Source organism: Manis javanica, chromosome 4, assembly GCF_040802235.1.
Source record: "Manis javanica isolate MJ-LG chromosome 4, MJ_LKY, whole genome shotgun sequence".
NCBI classification, from domain to species: Eukaryota; Metazoa; Chordata; class Mammalia; order Pholidota; family Manidae; genus Manis; species Manis javanica.
The window spans coordinates 82,496,730-82,515,636 of NC_133159.1; the positions used below are offsets into that span (position 1 = coordinate 82,496,730).

Below are 18,907 nucleotides of genomic sequence, written 5' to 3' on the forward strand. Positions count from 1 at the left end.
AGAGTGCATAGGGGTCCTGAGACCAAAAATTTTGAGAATTTCTTCCCTGTAGAGTACAAAAAGTTCAAGATAATTCTAGTAAATAAGTAGGAGTATTTTTATAAACTGATGATGGTTGGTGAGAGTCAAGAGACATACAGAGAAAATGCATGGGATTAAGAGATTTGAGATCATTTTAATTTTGGTAACTAATTATAATTTTTCAGTTAAGTTTTTCTGGCTTAGTGGGCCCTGAGAATCGCTTCTTGCCTATTAGAATTGAACATTAAAACCAGAAATAAAACTGATAAAAAAAATTTTATCGTGGAGAAGATGTTATTGTTCAGATGTCTTTGATGGATTTCAAAAAAGTCTTTTTTTTTTGTTAGAAGGGAATTTAGGGTTGATACTCAACTTTTTTCTTTTACACAGTTTGTGTTTATTTTGGGCTATCAACTGGATCCCATTAAAACCAAGAAACTTAACAGAATTTTAAGTCGCTTATTCTCTTAAGTATAGCCAAGTAAAAGGGAAACAAGGAAATGATATCACAGTTTAATGCCTCTGTCTGGAGTTTCCACCACTGTTAAGTAATTGTGTTGTGAACTTTATTTGAATGCTGTTTAGTCAAAACCTATCTGAAAGTACTGAAGAACAGTGTTTAAAGAAAGGATGAGGGGTCACTTTCTGAAAGTATGCAAGAACAAAGTTCTTGTGAGTGCATGCCTAGGAATTAGGAGTGTATTTTATACATGACATTGGCAGAAATTAATAGATCCATTGAATTGTAAATGGAGACCATCTATAATAAGAGCTATGGTATTTAACATGGAGAAGTTAGTAATGTTGTAGAATAGTTAAAAAGATCACAGTTATTTCCAAAAAGGCACCCAACATTGTCATGCAGTTAGTAAATACTAGACAAGAGAAGTTTCTGTTTTAAAATTATATCTTTATTTCTGGAATTTACTTTAAAAACAAAATGGGTAAGTGGTTGAAACAAGAGTGGCCATCAATTAGCAATTGCTAAGCCAGTGCGGTGTATGTACATGGGTTCATTATTTTAGCCTCTCTACTTTTGTGTATGTTGGAAATTCTCAAAAAGTGAAATCTACAGTAAGGGCAGAAACAAGAAAAAAAGGGGGAGATCCCAAAAATGGTGTAGCCAAAAAGCTGTAAAATAAGCTCATCCAGAACAAGACTGTAAAGAAGCATTACGGCACTGATGCAGTGCTCAGAAAGGTGTTAAAAGGAAATTGGAGGGAAAAGTTTATGTCAAAAACTAAGGAGGTTAAGAATTGTGAATCTTAAAGAATTGTTCAGACTGCCAGTAAAAGATCATAAGCAGCTTCTATAAAGTAAAAAGAAAAAGAAAAAAAAAAACACTTGGCTGAAAGACTAAGAGACCTGAAACCAAAGGTAACAGCATATCCTTACGACACACAAGAAGGCTGGAGAGAAAGAAGAAATAAGATGTAAACTTATGGGACGACAGTACTAGGCCAATTCTACCCAGGTATGTCATGAATTAACCTCACATAGGTGGGATGTTTGTTTCCTTTATTATGGGAAGGAGAAAAAAACATTTGTTCCATTGGTGAATTATTAAGAATTATTAACTAGTAGTGAATTATTAAGAAATAAAATGGTATGTAAGAATTTAAAAGATGAAAGGATTCCAAATTCATTGGTAATTGGAATGTGAATAAAAGATGCTGAGACAAAAGGCAATTTTTTCTAGAATAAATGACTGAAGTATCTTAAAAGATGATAGAACAGTAAGACTGGAAAGTTAGAACAATAGAAATAAGGAAATATTAAGATTGTTAGGCAAAGGATGGGAAAATACCAAAAGAGAAAATCTGTGTGATACAGTGACATTTTCTCAGCCTTTCTAACGGGGGAAATGTATTTGAGGAACTTGTGTTCATTGTAACAGCTTGAGTGTGGAATTAAGGCAAACTTGAGTCAAGATTTTCTTTAGGTCATTTGAATGAATTAAATAATGATGTTTAGGGTGATTTGTCTCTAGGAACTGATGGTCTTATTGTTTGATAAACTATTTGCGTTGAAGAAGATAGCACTTGTATAAAAAAGCGTGAATTACTATTATGTTGAAGGTATTTTTTAGATTTGGCTTCATAATTTCTGTTAAACTGTGAAGTGAGAATATTGCAAGTCTCTGACTTGCAGCTATTATTCTTTATGCTTTGTTTGCTTTTCCATAGGAAATGGAATATTGTATACTTAATTTTTTAGCATACTACAGGTATGTACCTTAGTTCTAATATTTAATGATTTCACTGAGACCATTTAATTTTCTCTAACTACTACGTATCAGCAAACTATTTTTCTAAATGTTATAAAAATTAACTTTCAGGAACCATGTGGAATGGTCAACCCCCAGCCATGCAGCCTTCGTGCTTTTGGTTTTGTAAACGACTTGTGTGTGTTTCGTAAAATATGCTTTATTTTAAAATTAGGGCTTCCTGTTGCAGCTGTTCCAGGAGCTCTGAGTCCTCTGGCTATTCCAAATGCTGCTGCGGCAGCTGCAGCAGCTGCTGCGGGCCGAGTGGGTATGCCTGGAGTCTCAGCTGGTGGCAATACAGTCCTGTTGGTTAGCAATTTAAACGAAGAGGTTAGTGAAATGATTTTCTAATGTTCATTCTTTAACTCCATTTCATTTGTGAAAGTTCCTCATGTTTATTTCATTTTGCACTTGCCTTTTTATGTACATTCATTAGAGTATTTTTTGTATGTTTCTACTTCTGAATAAAATCTATGTACATGTTTAAGTAATAACTATTTCTGTAGTCATATCTCTCTATATATTTTTTACTTATTTATTTTTAATCTACCTATTTTTCCTAAGAAAAATATGGTGAAGTACTGTAGTTTGGCTTTTTATTTTTTTATTATTTTCAAAGGCAAGTGTGATCTAATTTGCAAATTTAACTGTTAAGCAGTTTTGTTCTTTTCTTCTAATTATTTGCTGTTCATTTCATGCTTATGTGTCATTGCATTTTTTTAAATCTTATTTTATGTGAACTACTCTAATACATTTTTCTTTGAAGGTTCTTCCAAAGATCTTGACGAGGCACTCTTCCAGTCTTTCTTAGTAATTTTTTCTTTGCAGTTATTAGTCATTGTCTTCTAAAAATATTTTTCAAATTTATCTCCCCCTTGTTAAATAATATTTATTGCTGAGTTATTTTCTTTAGTTGTACATTTTATGTCTGGTATATTTTATTTTGATTGCTATGAAAGCTGGTATGAAATGTGGGAAGCTTTAGTGTATCAATTTATGATGTCTAATTGGAGTATTTGTTTCATTTTTAATTGGCCTCTGTTAATATGAACATTAAGCTTATTTTATTGTCATTCAGTCTGCATGCAAAAATGTTTGAATCAGAGTGCCTTTGTTTTTCTTTTAAGAATTTTGCCTGCATTTCATAACCAGCCATGCTTATGCAGTTAAAGTTCAAAGTTTAAAATTCCTATGCATGCTTTCCTTCCCTATGTTGAGATGAAATGCTGTAATTTACTCTTTGATATAGATGTACTTTACCCATATTTGTCTTGGATGACTACATTTTACTCAGTTTTTCTTGTACAGTACATAAACCAACCATTTTCTGACCAAATTCCTGCATTTCCTATGTACTGACCTATATTTTATTTTTTTTTTTGTTCCCCAATTCCTTATTTTTTTCTTCTGCATTGCTGTTTCCCTTCCCCATTTCATCCTTTCCCCTGTGTGTTCACCTTCCCTTTCCTTGTCTTTTCCCAAATGCCCATTCCCTTCCCTGTCTTATCCTTTTTTTTCCTTGTCCTTGTCTTCATTCCCTGTCTCCATTCCCAATGTTCATGCTTCTGTGCTTGAACAAATGTTCCTCGGACCAACTTGCCCCAATTAACCGCCTTGAACCATGATCCATGACCACCTCACCATTCTGCGGGAACCACCCTTCGTTATGGATGATCTGTTCATCTCCGCTCTTCCTCGACTCTTCTCTCTTCTTGTCTTACGCTGCTTGCTCTTCTCTCCTTCTAAAGATGGTTACGCCCCAAAGTCTGTTTACCCTCTTCGGTATGTTATTGTTAGCACTATACTTTTATTATTGATTTGATTTTTATTTCACCTTAATTCTTATTTGTAGCTAGCACTTTGGCTTAAAGTTGAATAGTAAATCTTTTGCTATTTTTCTTTGCTATTTAAAACTCTCCATAGACACAAAATTTGTTTTAATGCATGCTGGTTTATTTTGCATGGTCTTTAATTTAATATCATTCACATAGCTTTGAGGGTTTATCAAAAATTATTCTTTTCAAAATTCACTGTTCAAAATCTTGATCTTCTTTATTCATTTGTGAGAATGATGAGTTTGAATGAGTGATCATGTTGATGTCTGAATGTTTCATTAATATGTCAGAAAGATAATATTTAGGTGACTTGCATGTAAAATTAATTCCGTTTTTGGATTACCTCTCTGTGGCTCCAAAAAAGGTGTTTATGGAGATGTGCAGCGTGTGAAGATTTTGTACAATAAGAAAGACAGTGCTCTAATACAGATGGCTGATGGAAATCAATCACAACTTGGTAAGATTAAGCTTTATGTTATCTATACATCTTTAAATCTAATTTCAAATATATAATGTAAATCTGTGAATAAAAACAAGACCCTTTGTGTCAGTAAGAATCGTTCTTTTATTTTAAATAGCCAGGCATGACATGTCATGTTAACGTCCATATTTTAATGTGATAGTTGCATATGATGAACATCCTTGTATTTTTCTGCTCTTCTCTTACCATTTCTCAGGCACAGTCTTATAGAAAAAGGTTTTGGCTCCAAATTTGCAATAACAGTTTCACACAAGAATTACATCATTTATATTAAAGATCCTTAGTGTTTTTTGTTCCTGGTTACTCCCTGTAATACAAGTTAACTATTCATATAGTGCATTGGAATCTGGATTAATTCATGTGTTTTAATTCTTCTGAAGTCAAATTTATACATATTTGGCTAAATTCAGTAATTGAAAGAATCACATGGAAAATGTATTTTAGAGATACCAGGTTCCTAGAAAATGAAAAAACTGTGCCAAATATACTATTTTTAATCCTTGTTCAAATCTTAAAATGGAATTAAATTACATTTATATTATTATTTAGATAAATAACTGATGATTTTAATTGTCTCATTTGACTTCATATACAAAGTCAACTCACATAAAACTAGAATACAACTGTATATTCACAGTGTGCTCTTAGCTTATTCTGTTCATTGAGATTCAAAGGTAATAGTAACTCAGACTAGTTTTATTCACATTGTTAATTTTAAAATTTGCCATTTTTAATGTAAGGACTATTCATATTTTTGCTCTTATATCCACTGAGACTCAAACTAAAACCATGGTATATGTTCCCTTTTGGCCTTCAGAGTCAGAAGTAAGTTTGAATTTCAGTGTTTCTTTGTCATAGTAGCTCAGACAATATATAAAACTTTATACATCTGGCTTCTCATTTTCTTAAAATGGAGATATCCATCTTTAATGAAAGATACATATAAGAGTACTGATCATGTCATAGATGGTTAGTAAATCTTCCTGTGCTCTGTATACTTTTGTATCCTGTTGGGTGTAGTCATTGTCATTGTTTTTATATACACTGTAAGTAGCATTTTACAGTGCTTCATAGTTAACAAAGCATTCTCAAATGTTTTTTTTCTTGTCACTGTATGAACAGTGGGTGGCATCATCCTTGTATAGTAATGGATTTTTTAGAATCATCATGGTTGAATGGTACCTGAGGTAGAATTTAACCAAATTCTTCTGGATATTGTTTTTGGTTTATGTAAGGACTATTTTAAATAAGTAGTACCTTAATTTTTACTATACTTATGTTCACCTGCTTGGACTTCCATAACAAAATACTACAGACTGAATGGCATGAACAACAGAATTTTTTTTTTTTTTTAACAGTTCTAGAAGCTAGTAGTCAGGTGCCCCCAGGTTCAGTATCTGGTAAGAGCTTGGTCTCTGTCTTTCAGACAGCAACCTTCTCTATGTCCTCACATGGCCTTTCCTCTGAGCTCTCTGGTTTATCTTCCTCTTAAAGACACAAGTCTTATTAGATTAGAGCCTCACCCTTATGACCTCATTTAACCTTAGTCTACCTCCTCAAGGATCCTTTCCCCACGCTAAGGGACTAGAGCTTCAACAGTACAAATTTCGGTAGAATACAATTCAGTGCCTAACAAGACTTGCATTTGTAAATTTTTTATCCTTAATAGCATGATTTATCATTTATTTTATATATAGTGGCAAATTATTATTATTTATTAATGCTGCTAAGGTAGATACTGCTTTCTTAAAGTATATGACCATAAAAATATGTACTCCGTTAATGTCTTTAATACACACACAAACATTTTCTCTCTGACATCCCACATAAACTAGGGTATACTATTAAAAAAACAAGTGAAACTTAAATTCAGTATGCTTTGTTTCTGGGCTCTGTTCTTTCTTTGTTTTTCATGTGCCTCTTATTTGAAAATTCCCATATATAAAATTTTTTTATAATATAGGCACATGTATTATGCTTAGGAAGTAGTGTGGGAGAAATAAAGGACAAAGAAAATTGAGATACAGTCAGTAGTGTTTAAATGTGAATGATTGTTGCAAATCTTAAAGGCCATCTTAAATCACTTCAGACCAGAGTTTTAAAATTTGCAAACATTAAGATGTTTCTCTAATAACCTTATCATAGTCTATAATTTAATTTATATTAGTATTTCTTAAATTGGGTATTTTAGGAATAATTTAATTTGTAAATCATCTTTTAAAATAACATACTAATCTTCAATGATTAAAATGAATGAACTCTAACAAAATGACAGAGTAGTTTGTTCATGTTAAAATAGTTTTTCCAATTTGTATTTTCAAGAACTGCTTAAGAAATGCCCATCTGCTTTTATTTAATATGACTGCCATCTCAAAAATAAACTTTAGTTCTTCATAACTGACTTTTACTACTAAAATATATATCTCAAACTGTGCTATAAAGTGAGTGGAAATCATATACTCTGGTGATATTTGAGCAGTTTTTAAAAAGTTTGTGTATATAGTGACTTTTAAATAAGTATATATAGTAGCTTTTACTTCCACTATCATAAGTAATGAACTCTGACTTACACTTTGAGGTTTTGCTTGTCTGACAAAAGAGAGATTCAAGAGACCTTTCCCTCTAAAATAAACATAAGAAAGGGGGAAATAGCAAGTGATACAGAGAAAAATAGGGAAAAACATAAATTAAAAAGTTACGGTAGACTATGGTCCTGATGCATCATAAGAGTTAACATATGAGAGGAGTAAATTCATCCGTTAAAAGACTGTCAGATGTGATTTTTAAAAAGCTACCTAATTTCTCTCCATAAGAGACAATGTAAAGCCTAAGATGTGAAAAGATTGAAAGGGGATATAAAATAGATACATGAAGCAAAAGAAAACTTACACACCTGTATTAAGATAAAAGGATATTTATAAAAGAGATCATGAGGAAGATAGAACAGTTTTTTGTATGTTTGTGCCTACTGAAATAGCCTCAAAATCTATGAATCATAAATGGAAAGAACTACAGAGAAAGTGGAGTAAATTCACCACCATAGTGGGGAATTTCAGCTCACCTTTCTGAATTACATCAGGAAGACAACAGATACAAATTATACAGCATAATTACCCATGCATAAAATTACGCATCTAATAGTTATGCATCCAACACATTGCTTCTAAATACACTTTGAAACAGTGACAAAGTAATCACAAACTAAAACTACAAAGAATGCTTCAGTAAATTTAAAACAGTATGTTACTGACTGAATTCTCAATTGCACAATTAAAACTAAAGTGATAATGAAAGTACAATACAAATTAGATGTGTGTGATAGAGTGAAAGTATCATTTTGACAGAAAGCTTTAACTAAGAATAATGGTATAAACAAAGGAAAGGAGATAATCAAGACAAGACTCGTAATCAGTGGTATAGAAGATAGTTGAGAGGGAAAAAGAAGTAGTTGGGTTCTTTACGAAGACTAATAAAGTAGACAAGCCGATGTCAGGATACATGTTTTTTTAATGAGAGAGTAAACACAAATATTTTGAATTAAAATGGGGATAATAATTCGGTACAGCTCTGTTCCTGCATTGTATAAACTCCTCCTGTATCTGTCAGTTTTACTCTTAAATTTCTTTTTATGCATTAATATTTTCTTCAGAGATTAAGGGAAAAGTAAAACATTATATTCAACCAAAAATGGTATTTCCACTCTGCAGCATTGACTTTTTCCTCCTTTATCATTGATTGCTTCATCCAATTATTCCATATTTCTTGGAACAATAGATTTCAAGACATTAAAATTCCACTGTTTAAACTCAGTTCATCTTAATTTAGTATTTCAGATAATTTCCTTCAGTTTTGTTTTGTTGAATCATTATGTATACCTCAATTTTTGACAAGTTTTTTTTTTTTACTTAAAACCCTGAAATTCTAATTGCCACTCACCTCAAACCCCATCTACTTTAGATTATGCAGATCCTTTTGTCAAAAATCAGCTGACTAGACTCTCATTACCTGGTTTACCTCCAAGATGGCTATTTGGTTATTTTGCTTTATTTTAATCCCATTTTTCTATCATCCATCTCCTCTGGGTATAACTGACTATGCCTAGAACTTCTTGTTTTCTTATTTCTTCCCCTCAGTATCTCAAAGCTCAGCCATTTGTGCAGTCTTTTCATAACTTTTCAAAGTAGAACCAAGACAACTTTCTTAACACCACTTTATTCCCAAAATTCATTCCTTATTTTACATTTTGTGTAAAATAATAGTTAATGTTTTATCTTAAGCAAAGTTCTGTTATTTAAAACAATAGAATTGATAGAACTTAAACAATATTTTGTAATTCACATAATAGCTTTATTATTATAAAAGTTTATGTACTGTCACTGGATGTTGAGTTGATTTTATAAGTGTAAATTTATAGGTATATGTGAAATAACTGAAGACTATGGAGAGAAAATTCAGGCCCCAGAGATTTTTTTTCTTTTAGCTTCATTTGAAAATCTAAGAAAAAATAATTGCAGATATGTAACACTGCAGTAAAACAATCCAGAAGAGTAAACTTGTCTTTAGAAATTAGGGATACTATAGCTAAAAAAAGAATTTACCTTTGCCTTCTTTGCTTAATGGTACCTTATATGTTTATAGCATTTTCCTTTTCAGACCTGTTTTATTCTACATAAGTAAGTTTGACAAGTTGCATGGAGTTAACAAATTCTGGCTATTTCCTGTGTCAGACTGTAGTATATTAAACCATATTTAAAACATTTTGAGAATAGAGTTTTTGTTCTCAATTACCTGTTCTTCCACATTGACTTTACCTCTCTGCTGTTAGTAGTAACTACTACTAATTTGATTTGAGTAGTCAAATCGGACCTTCAGTTTAGCTGAAGGATATGACTTATGAAATGGTAAAATTCTTGTGACTAGTGAATAAAGTATAAAACATAACTGTTCTCTAATCTCACACCAGTTCATTTAATTTAAAAATAACCCAACTGCTACCTCAAGAAGTAGCCCTGTAATATTTTGTCTTTAGGCATTGTGTGCTGTACTGGAGTAGGAACAGTGGTTCCTGCCTTTGTATACTTCATGGTCTGAAGGATAGAGATAAAATAAATTGGCAGCAAATTTAAAAAGTAGAGGGTACTTCACTCAAGTTCTGAACCTTGCCAGAGGAAGTAACGTTGAAGGATGAGGAGACTAGGAGGAATAGTGAAGGAGACAGGAAATTGTTCAATATAGAACAGCATGCACACAGGGCTAGAAAAACTAGCACAAATTCCCTGAGGGCTAGGATGGTTCTTGTTTTACCGCATGATTTTCAGCACCAACAGAATGGTTGGTATTGTACATCAATAAATACCTGTTCAAAGAGACTGAAGAGGGATGTTAAGGTCAGACTAGGAAAGATAAGCCATGTTACAGAATGCGTTTAGATTTTTATCACGAAGGATTTTAAGCAGGTAATGATAATTATCAGATTTTCATTACAGAGGTCATCTAGCTTTTATGATAGAATGGGTTGGAGAAAATTAGAGAAAAATCCCACAGGAAAATGAATTTGGAGACTTGAGTTACTGTGATCAAAAATAATGCTTGTGAAAAGTAGAGAAATGGAGAGATGATGAATTTGAGAGGGAAGGAACAGTGTCTTATCATAGAACTTGATAATTAGGATGTGGAGCAGAAGGGAGAAAAAGTTATGTTTCTTGGGCATCTAAGTATATGATTTATCAGCGGGATTATCAAGGAGATAATCTGGATTTTTATTCTAGAAAAGCTGGATTTTTGTCTAAATCCTTTTGTTTGGTGCAACTGAATTTCATTCCTGTCACCAATGGCTATTGTAAATTCCTGCTTTATTTTAAAAATCATGGAATTTAGATATTTCAACTATTCTAAAAGTAGAATTATTTTTGCTTTGAACTTTTTTACTGTTTTTTAATAAGCATTCTTTCTTTTTATAGCAATGAACCATCTTAATGGACAGAAAATGTATGGAAAAATTATTCGTGTTACTCTGTCTAAACATCAGACTGTACAGCTACCTCGAGAGGGACTTGATGATCAGGGGCTAACAAAAGATTTTGGTAATTCCCCATTGCATCGTTTTAAGAAACCTGGATCCAAAAATTTTCAGAACATTTTTCCTCCTTCTGCAACCCTTCACTTATCCAATATCCCGTAAGTATTAAAGCTGGAGATTATTAAGGTCATACATTTTAGGAATAAGATATAAATTTTACTATTAACGTTTATTCTTTTTTCCCGTCCAATTTTCCTAGTCCTTCCGTAGCAGAAGAGGATCTACGAACACTGTTTGCTAACACTGGGGGCACTGTGAAAGCATTTAAGTTTTTTCAGTAAGCAAGCTTTCTTGTCTTTAATTAGTGACTTTTAGTAGAGGTAAAAGTTTTCTTCATAGTTTTTTATACTTTTTGTTTAAATAGAAATTTTGATTCTGGAATGGGCAAAATTCAAGTATTTGAGCCCTTCCTTATTTTTATGGAGTATCTAATTTCATAATTTCGTTTCAGAAGAGATCACAAAATGGCTCTTCTTCAGATGGCAACAGTGGAAGAAGCTATCCAGGCCTTGATTGATCTTCATAATTATAACCTTGGTGAAAACCATCATCTGAGAGTGTCTTTCTCCAAGTCAACAATTTAAAAAAGGGGGAGATGAAGACTGGGGGTGAATCACATTGTTTAGTGTCATCACTTATTGACTGTTCAGAAAAGTGGGGACCAGAGTTTGATTTTTTGGTTGTTTCCCTTTTTTTTTCCCATGCTGTTATCATTCCTTGGTTTTAAACAAATGCATACATAAAGGCAGAGTTACTAACTGCTATATTTCATCTGTTCTGTAGGGAAGCCATTTTTATTGTCTGTGTAAAATTTTAGTTTGATTATACTTTCCTTTTCCAACTTAGTTGACATACGTGCCTTAAAAAGGAAAACTAGTGTTGCTATGTGCATTTACTAGAAAAAAAGGAATTGGTTGTCTAGGGCACATTGTTATATGGGAATTTCAGTATATTTAGGCAGGGGTGTGTAAAAAGGTTAAGTTTTTGTTTCTCCTGCTTGGAACTTACTTTGAATTATTGGCTTGTCACATTTCTTTCTATTTAATCAAATAAGATATATTATACTGAAAGAATAAAGCAGCATTTTTTAGTTTTTATTAACCTTAGGCTTTGCTTTAAAAAAAACATTGGCCTTTTGTAGCTCACAATTCTGGTCTAGATTCAGTTATGAATGTAGGCTTTAGTTAAAATTAACAAGATGCAGAGTATTAATTTCTTAAGACAACAAAGTGATTTCTGTAAGTTTAAGCCCTATGTGGAAAGCATTGTGGAATCTTAACCTTTTTGTACACACTCTTGTGGGACGTATCATATAAATGTCAGCACTAAGTAATGTCTTGTTTGTGGCTGAATATTTTTCGTAGATGTTTTTGAAGTTGACATGACTTACGTGCATTTAAATATATATTGCCATCCTTAGTTTGTAATTAAGATTTGGAATATGGTTGTGGATTTCTGAGCATGTGCAGACTGGTCTAGCTAGTTCAGGAACTGGTGCATGTATTTTTCAAAGATAAAGAAAGTGTACTGCGAAAATTTGCAGAAGATTAATTTTGTGGCAGTTTTCTAAAACTGACAACCAGGTGGGACCAAAGTTTATGTGCCTTTAGTCTTAATTTACCTTGCATTGTAATATTCAGTTTTAATAAATCTTCAAAATATTTTGTATTTAGGAATAGATCTGACTTTAATAAAAACATGGCTCAGAATCTACAGGTCAAATTAATTTGAACAGTTCTTGTCAATCTGAATTGTTGATTCTGTTTAAATGACCAATACTTTTTGAAATTGATGTACTTAGTTTCAAGATTCATAGATTCTGTTATCTATGTAGACAGAATGGTCATGTATATTTTCTATTAGTTGAGTTTTTACATCTTTAGAAATGTAAAATTCAGTATAGTTTGAAAGCGGCACAATTAAAAATTAATTTTCTAACAAAGTTGGGAGGTTTGATGGTTGTTTAATTTTCTTTTGTGTGTACTCTGCTTACCTCTGTAGCATGCTCAATAAACACTTCTGTAGCTCTGTATTCACCTTTTCTGTCTTTCTCTGCTGCCTTTTCTCTCTCCTCTTTGTTTTCACTCCACTGTGCTTCTGAATTCATGTTTATTCTCTGCCAGGGTGGGAAAGGAGTAATAATATTACAATTCTATGGCTTTATACCATAAATAAATCTAGACGCTGTGAAAATACACCAGCTGTTTTTTTTTTTTTTTTAATTTAAAAGATGGTAAATGCTTTTCCAGAGGACGCATATTAAACATTTCCCACCCTGTTAAAATCTACTGCTTTAAAAACATAACTTTTACTGTATCTTGTTAATTCTTTCTATCTCTTTTGTTGTGTTTTTTTTCCCAGTAGATTTATGCACTGATAGATCTTTTGGATTTGCCATGCTCTCTTGCTGCAGTTTCATCTTTCATCTTTTGTGTCTGCTAAAGATTTCCTACTAATCTTAAGACTACCTTGTCAGTTTTAACAAGGGGTACTAGATGTTAGTTGTAAGAAACAGCAACATATTGTCTGCTTTTGCCTTGAGTGGGAAGGAAGATACACATTCAGATATTTAAAAACTTAAGGGTAATTTATGATGTTATGACTCAATTTTTAAAGGATTACAATTAGGATGCTGTTTATATTACTCAGAATATACCTTTTTTAAACAGGTATATCAGTGTCAGATAACTTTGGAACTGTACATGTTCCATAGGCTTGTTCTGTCATACGATAATCGGCAGTTACACAAAACTACTTTAGGAGAAAAAAAAATGGAGTGTAAAATCCTTAATTTGCCAGATCAATACAATAATTCAGTCACCTCCAAATAAGAAGAATGTAGTAAATAAAAGTAATTGTTTACATTTGAGTCAACAACATGGGGTGATTTAGAAGCTAGGTGATCTCATATTTATTCTTAAATAGCATTGTAGTGCAGAAGTATTGAAGCAGTAGCATATGTGCCTGAAGTCTGTAAAAAGCCAATACCATGTTTAATGAATAGTAATTGAACAAATTTCTTTAAGTGAAGTTTTTTCCATATTGAGTGGTAGTTGAAACCGAAAAGTAGGTACTTTCTCCTTGTTGGGTAGTTCCCATTGGCTGGGATTGCCTTGGAAGAAGAAGAAAAAGCCCTGAGATGTGTATGGGAATTGGAGTTGCTCAAGTTGCTGAGTGGGGAGAGTTCCCAATATCTCTGGCCAGGGATGACAAGAAACCAAAGTTCTTCTGCCTAGGGAGTAGCAGATTCTTCAGTGTCTTAGAGTACCCTCCAGTATAGCCTTCCTTCCAAAGTACCAAGTCATTTAAGTGTGAATTTTGACATGCTAGAGCACTTTAAGTTGGTACATTAAGTTAATCCAGTCGATGGCATGTAGTAAGTTGCTTAAGTGTTAGGTGAAAATACTATCAGCTTTGTCATCAATATTGTTACCACTGTTCCCCAGACTATCATTTTTACAATGAACTAAGCAGTGAAGTGTTCTTAAGACAATGGTTTGTTAATACTTGCTTTACCTTGAATATTTAGAAAGAGGTAACAGAAGGAAAAATTTTTTTGACATTAAAATTTATTTTGGAAATGGGTTTCAAAGCACCTACTTAGGGAGTGAATTTGTAAAGTTTATATTTAATTTTAGACATCTAATTTAGTGTTTGAAAGCAGTTTGAGAATACTGTGGCTTAGCCAGAAAGGATAAGCATTCTATATTAAGAATATATTAACACTTTTGAGACATTTTAACCTCTAAATCAGCTTATAATCAAATTATGGAATTAATTGTTCATATAGTTCTATTTGCATCTCCATATAGTTTCCAGGAAAAGGACAAGTCACTTATCTAAGCCTCAGTATCCCTTATCTATAAAATGAAGGCAGTAAGTTCTGCTCTGGCCACCTTACAGGGTTATTTCTGTGAAGCTATTAGGATAAATGGAGAAATGCTATGCAATTTGTTAACTATGTAGGACAAAAAGTTACAGTGCTGGAGTTCCCTGACTGCCAGATTTGCCTATAGTAAATTTAGTTATTATCCATGGTATTTATTCTAATGTCTCGTTATAAAGAAATATTTTTTAATGTTTTAAAATTATATTAGATATTAGCTTAATAAAGCAAAAGGACATAAAATGCAAGTGTACAATGCATCCCAAAGCTGAATAAAAGGAGACTGGATTTAGCTTTGTATTTTGAGCCAGGTGATAATCCAGTAATAAAACATGGGTATATATTTAATTATAGACCAAAAAATGAGATTTTCTGTGTATATACTGATAGGCAGAAAGGTAGACATAAGAGGGCGGAGGGAGAATGAAGCCAGGAAAGCCCACTAAAAGGGACTCAAAAGAGTTAATCAGATAAAACCAGAGAGCCAGAAAAGACGGAGTTAATTAGTTGAAGTTTCAAGGACTAGGAGTTGCTTGGAATGTCCATACAGTACCCAGACAAGAAAAGAAAAACCACCCGGATGAGAAGTTTTCCAAGCACAGACTCTGCCCGTGTAAGAAAAATCATCGAAAGATCGGTACAGAATCCATCATCCCTCTCTTGCTGATTAGACCAGGCCTCCAAGGCCAAAGATAGTTGTCCTGCCAAAAATACCGTAAAAAGCAGCCTCACAGTAAGCAGCCTGCCTTTGTCTACCTTGACCTGGCCCACTTGAGCTCTCCCTTAGAGTGTATTCAAATAAAACTTCCATTCTGCTTTGCTGCTGTGTCTCTACCTTTAAATTTTTTGTTGTGGTGGGAACAAGAACTGAGGACTCAATCCTCAACATACTGGTGACCCGGATGGAATTGCAGCTGCGTGATCTGTTCTTTAGTAGCTTGTCTGTAAATCTTTAGAAGTTCTTAGAACATAACCTCACTACATCTGTTGCACCACGGCTCTCTCAAGTCCTAGGATGGTAGGGACTAGCCCCCACACCATGCAGATCCATGCAGATGCAGGACACCAGGTAACCCTGGCTTTAGGAGTTGGTGTGGGAGACTGTCCCATGCAGCAAGCTTCTACTCCCTCCCTCTGCACTTTCCTGCTCTCAGCTCCCCGCCGGGCAGTGGCCATTCGTTTTTACTCTCACTTCAATGAATTCATTCCTTACCTGCACTCGTTTAGCCTGCTGGAGAATTCTTTCTAGTTCAGAGTCAAGAATTCTCCCCTGTCCAAATCGAGGTTTCACTTGGTGTGCAGGGAAAGACCTCCCCAGACGCAGCTGCCTACAATACCCTTAAAGGTAGTTGTGAAACTAGGAGGTAATTCTAACACCCAATATGAGTTCTATGAAAAGAAGAAAAGGCATACTCTCATGGATAGCTCAGGACTTCAACCAAGATTTCTTCACTGCCTGAAAAATACTAGAATGGAGCATAAATCTGAAAACTTGTTGATTCAGGAAAAGAGGTTACTATATTCAATGAAATTGAGCATATGTAAACTTTAAAATATTTGTTTCTAGAACATCTATTGGTAAGAATTCAGAAAATCTTCATTTTAAGCCATAGTATTAGAATTTATGTATCAAAAATTTATTAGAAATCTTAATATTCTCTTAAATACATCTATTCCCTTTATCTTTTTTTTTCCATTTCAGATTTTGCAAATAAAAGTGTTGAAATTGTCATATTATCTACATTGAGGACAAAATGAAGTGTTCAAATATGCAGAAAAACAAAACAATACACCTATGCCCTTACCTAACACTTTTCATACTTTATATGTAAATTCTAATATATGACAACTAAAATACTAGGAGTTAAAACTGACATCTCTTAACTGTTCTGGATCTTAGTTCCTACTTTACTCCTTCCCCAGAGGTAATTTGTTACCTTGAATTTGGTGCTATTTTTTTTTTATTCAGTGGTTGCTTTTCAGAAGGCATTTGTTCTGTATTCTATAGCCAAATTTGCTACCTAGTTAAAAAAAAAATAACTGCAAACACTTTAATATTCATGATGTTTAAATGGTATAATGTTTTATTGTCCAAACATAAGTTTGAAGATTAGGATGTTTGAACACTGATAGTCCCCTTACCAAATTTCATGACATTGGACCAATTTTAAGGAAGTTTTCCAGTCACTTATTTTTCGAGAATTATTAAGTTGTTTGAGCCTTAAGTTTCTCTTAAGATAAAGTGTAAAAAGTAAACAAGGAGCTATTGTTAGTATTTTTAAAGTTTAAATTATGTGTAAATACCTTAAATGCACACACAGTCCTTTCCAGCCTTAACATTACAGCCACCCTTCCTGCAAGTTCACTTCTATTTCAGTGCACAAAGTATCATCTTTGTTTCATCTTGTTAATCGGCATTAGTGTTGTGTAGGATTTTTGAGCCAAACAATTTTAAGTTTCTATGAAAGATTTTAAGCATAACAAAAGATAAAAACTAGAACAATCTCCCATTATTCATCTTCAGTGACTAACTTAAAACCTACTTCACCCACTTCTCACCTCCTATATTAACACGAATCCTAGACGTATTTCATCATCAGACTTTATGGCATTTTCCAAAGTGTTTTATTCCTGGTCATCGTCACCATTCTATAATAATATCTGGGCTAGCCTAGTTTGTCAGAATTACTGTGTCTTAAGATCTTAGAACCTTGCTACTCAAAATTCAGTCTCCAAACCAGTAGCAATTAGTATCACCTGGGAGCTTATTAGAAACTCAATCTCTAGCTCTGTATCTGATATGCCGAGTCTACATTTTGAGAAAATTGGCGGTTGAGATCCATACGGACATTAAAGTTTGAGAAGCACTCTAGTAGTAGAACTTTTTTCCAGTGCTGTGAAAATCAGCTTAAGGTTTTCTTCCCCCAAGTATGAAATTGTTAATACTTTATTGCTAATTTTTAGGTTACTTAAAGACATACTATTAATAATACTAAGGAATAATTGTAGAACTAAAAAGGACCCTAAATACATAGTTTGACTTCTTTGAGCGGTCAAATGAATAGTTTAGCAACAGACTGACCTGTAACAGAATACAGGCCTCTGGGTTTCCAATCCAGTCCTCCAGTGTGTTACATCAATTAAAGGAAGGAGAGTTTTGTCATTCATAAATGAAAACTACAATATACAGTAGGTAAATAGCTAATACTAGAAGTCGGTGTTTGTTTTTTAGTACATAACATCAAATTTAGCCTGACAGGGAAGGAACTTCCATGTGAATTGGTCTTTTTAAGTGACTGAAAATTAACACTCTTAAATCCTGACCTAAGATATAATGAAATAATATATCCTTGGGTCATTTTAGTAAATAGTTTCCCTATTCATTGAACTCTTCTTCAGTCCCTTTCCCCACTCCAACTGGATAGCACAGCTTTATAGTTGAAATACCTAAGCCATAGTGTTATCACTGTTACCCTCTCAGAGGTAGAGCTGTGGTATAAATACAGATTTAGCTGTGCCATAGTATGCCTTCGGGGACTATTATCCATGCATAGTTTTTAATGTTCTTGTGGCTAGCAGTTTTCTCTACTGTCCTGTCTTGCTGAATATTTCCTGCTTACCACCCACATTGCTGTCTCCAAACTATTGTTGCCTCAGCTGTCCATCATGCTGTTTATTTCTCTCATTTTTTAAATCCACCTTCTCTTCTTTGCAATTAAGTTTCTTGCTTCTGTAACTTACATTTTTATAACCATGATCAACCAATTAGATTGTTCCTTTTATTTCTGGTTAACTGGAAAATGATAGTGCATCGTATGTAATATTCAGATGTTCTATATTTGGCCCAGCTTAAGGTTCACCTCCCCCCACCTCCACCTTTTTCCTAATTGTTTTTAGATTTCTGCGATTGTAACAATTCCATAGTGAAATCACTAGAAGTTTTCAGAAACCTAAAGCAGTCGTGTATCCACTAGTGTGTTCAACTGTAGTGGAGCGGAATGTGACAGCTGTGGTTGAAGAGCTCCTTTAAAGGAAATTTGTAAAATTCTAAAACAATTCCAATTCATTTAGTCACGATTCCTAGAAATTAAAGCAGATAATATTCAGAGAAATAATAACTGATTTTTTTAAGGTATAAGTAAAAGCTTCAGGGAGAGCAGAGTAACATTTGTTTATTTGTCTCTAAGTTTGGAATTTATAATTTATGAATATAAAGTATTTTTATGAATATAAAATATAAAGAATGTAAAGCACAGGCATTGACATTAGATAAAGTGTATTCAAGCCTTTTTCTGCCTCCCACTAGCTATGAGACTTAAAAGGTTTAATTTTCTTATCT

The 18,907-nt window shown here is 33.2% G+C and overlaps 1 protein-coding gene across 4 annotated transcripts in view; it reads left to right on the forward strand.

Moving 5' to 3' along the window:
* Positions 1–12,624, forward strand: part of PTBP2 (polypyrimidine tract binding protein 2) — an 88,723-nt gene extending 76,099 nt beyond the window's left edge. Inside the window, exons 9-14 of one of the 4 annotated variants that reach the window (XM_017660094.3) lie at positions 2,463–2,617; positions 4,036–4,069; positions 4,487–4,579; positions 10,564–10,780; positions 10,882–10,959; positions 11,134–12,624. In XM_017660094.3, coding sequence (XP_017515583.1) covers positions 2,463–2,617; positions 4,036–4,069; positions 4,487–4,579; positions 10,564–10,780; positions 10,882–10,959; positions 11,134–11,266 — 710 coding nt within the window. In that variant the 3' untranslated portion in view covers positions 11,267–12,624. The remainder of the gene's footprint in view (positions 1–2,462; positions 2,618–4,035; positions 4,070–4,486; positions 4,580–10,563; positions 10,781–10,881; positions 10,960–11,133) is intronic. The other 3 variants (XM_017660095.3, XM_017660096.3, XM_017660097.3) reach the window with 3 other exon arrangements.
* The last annotated feature ends 6,283 nt before the right edge of the window (positions 12,625–18,907 follow it).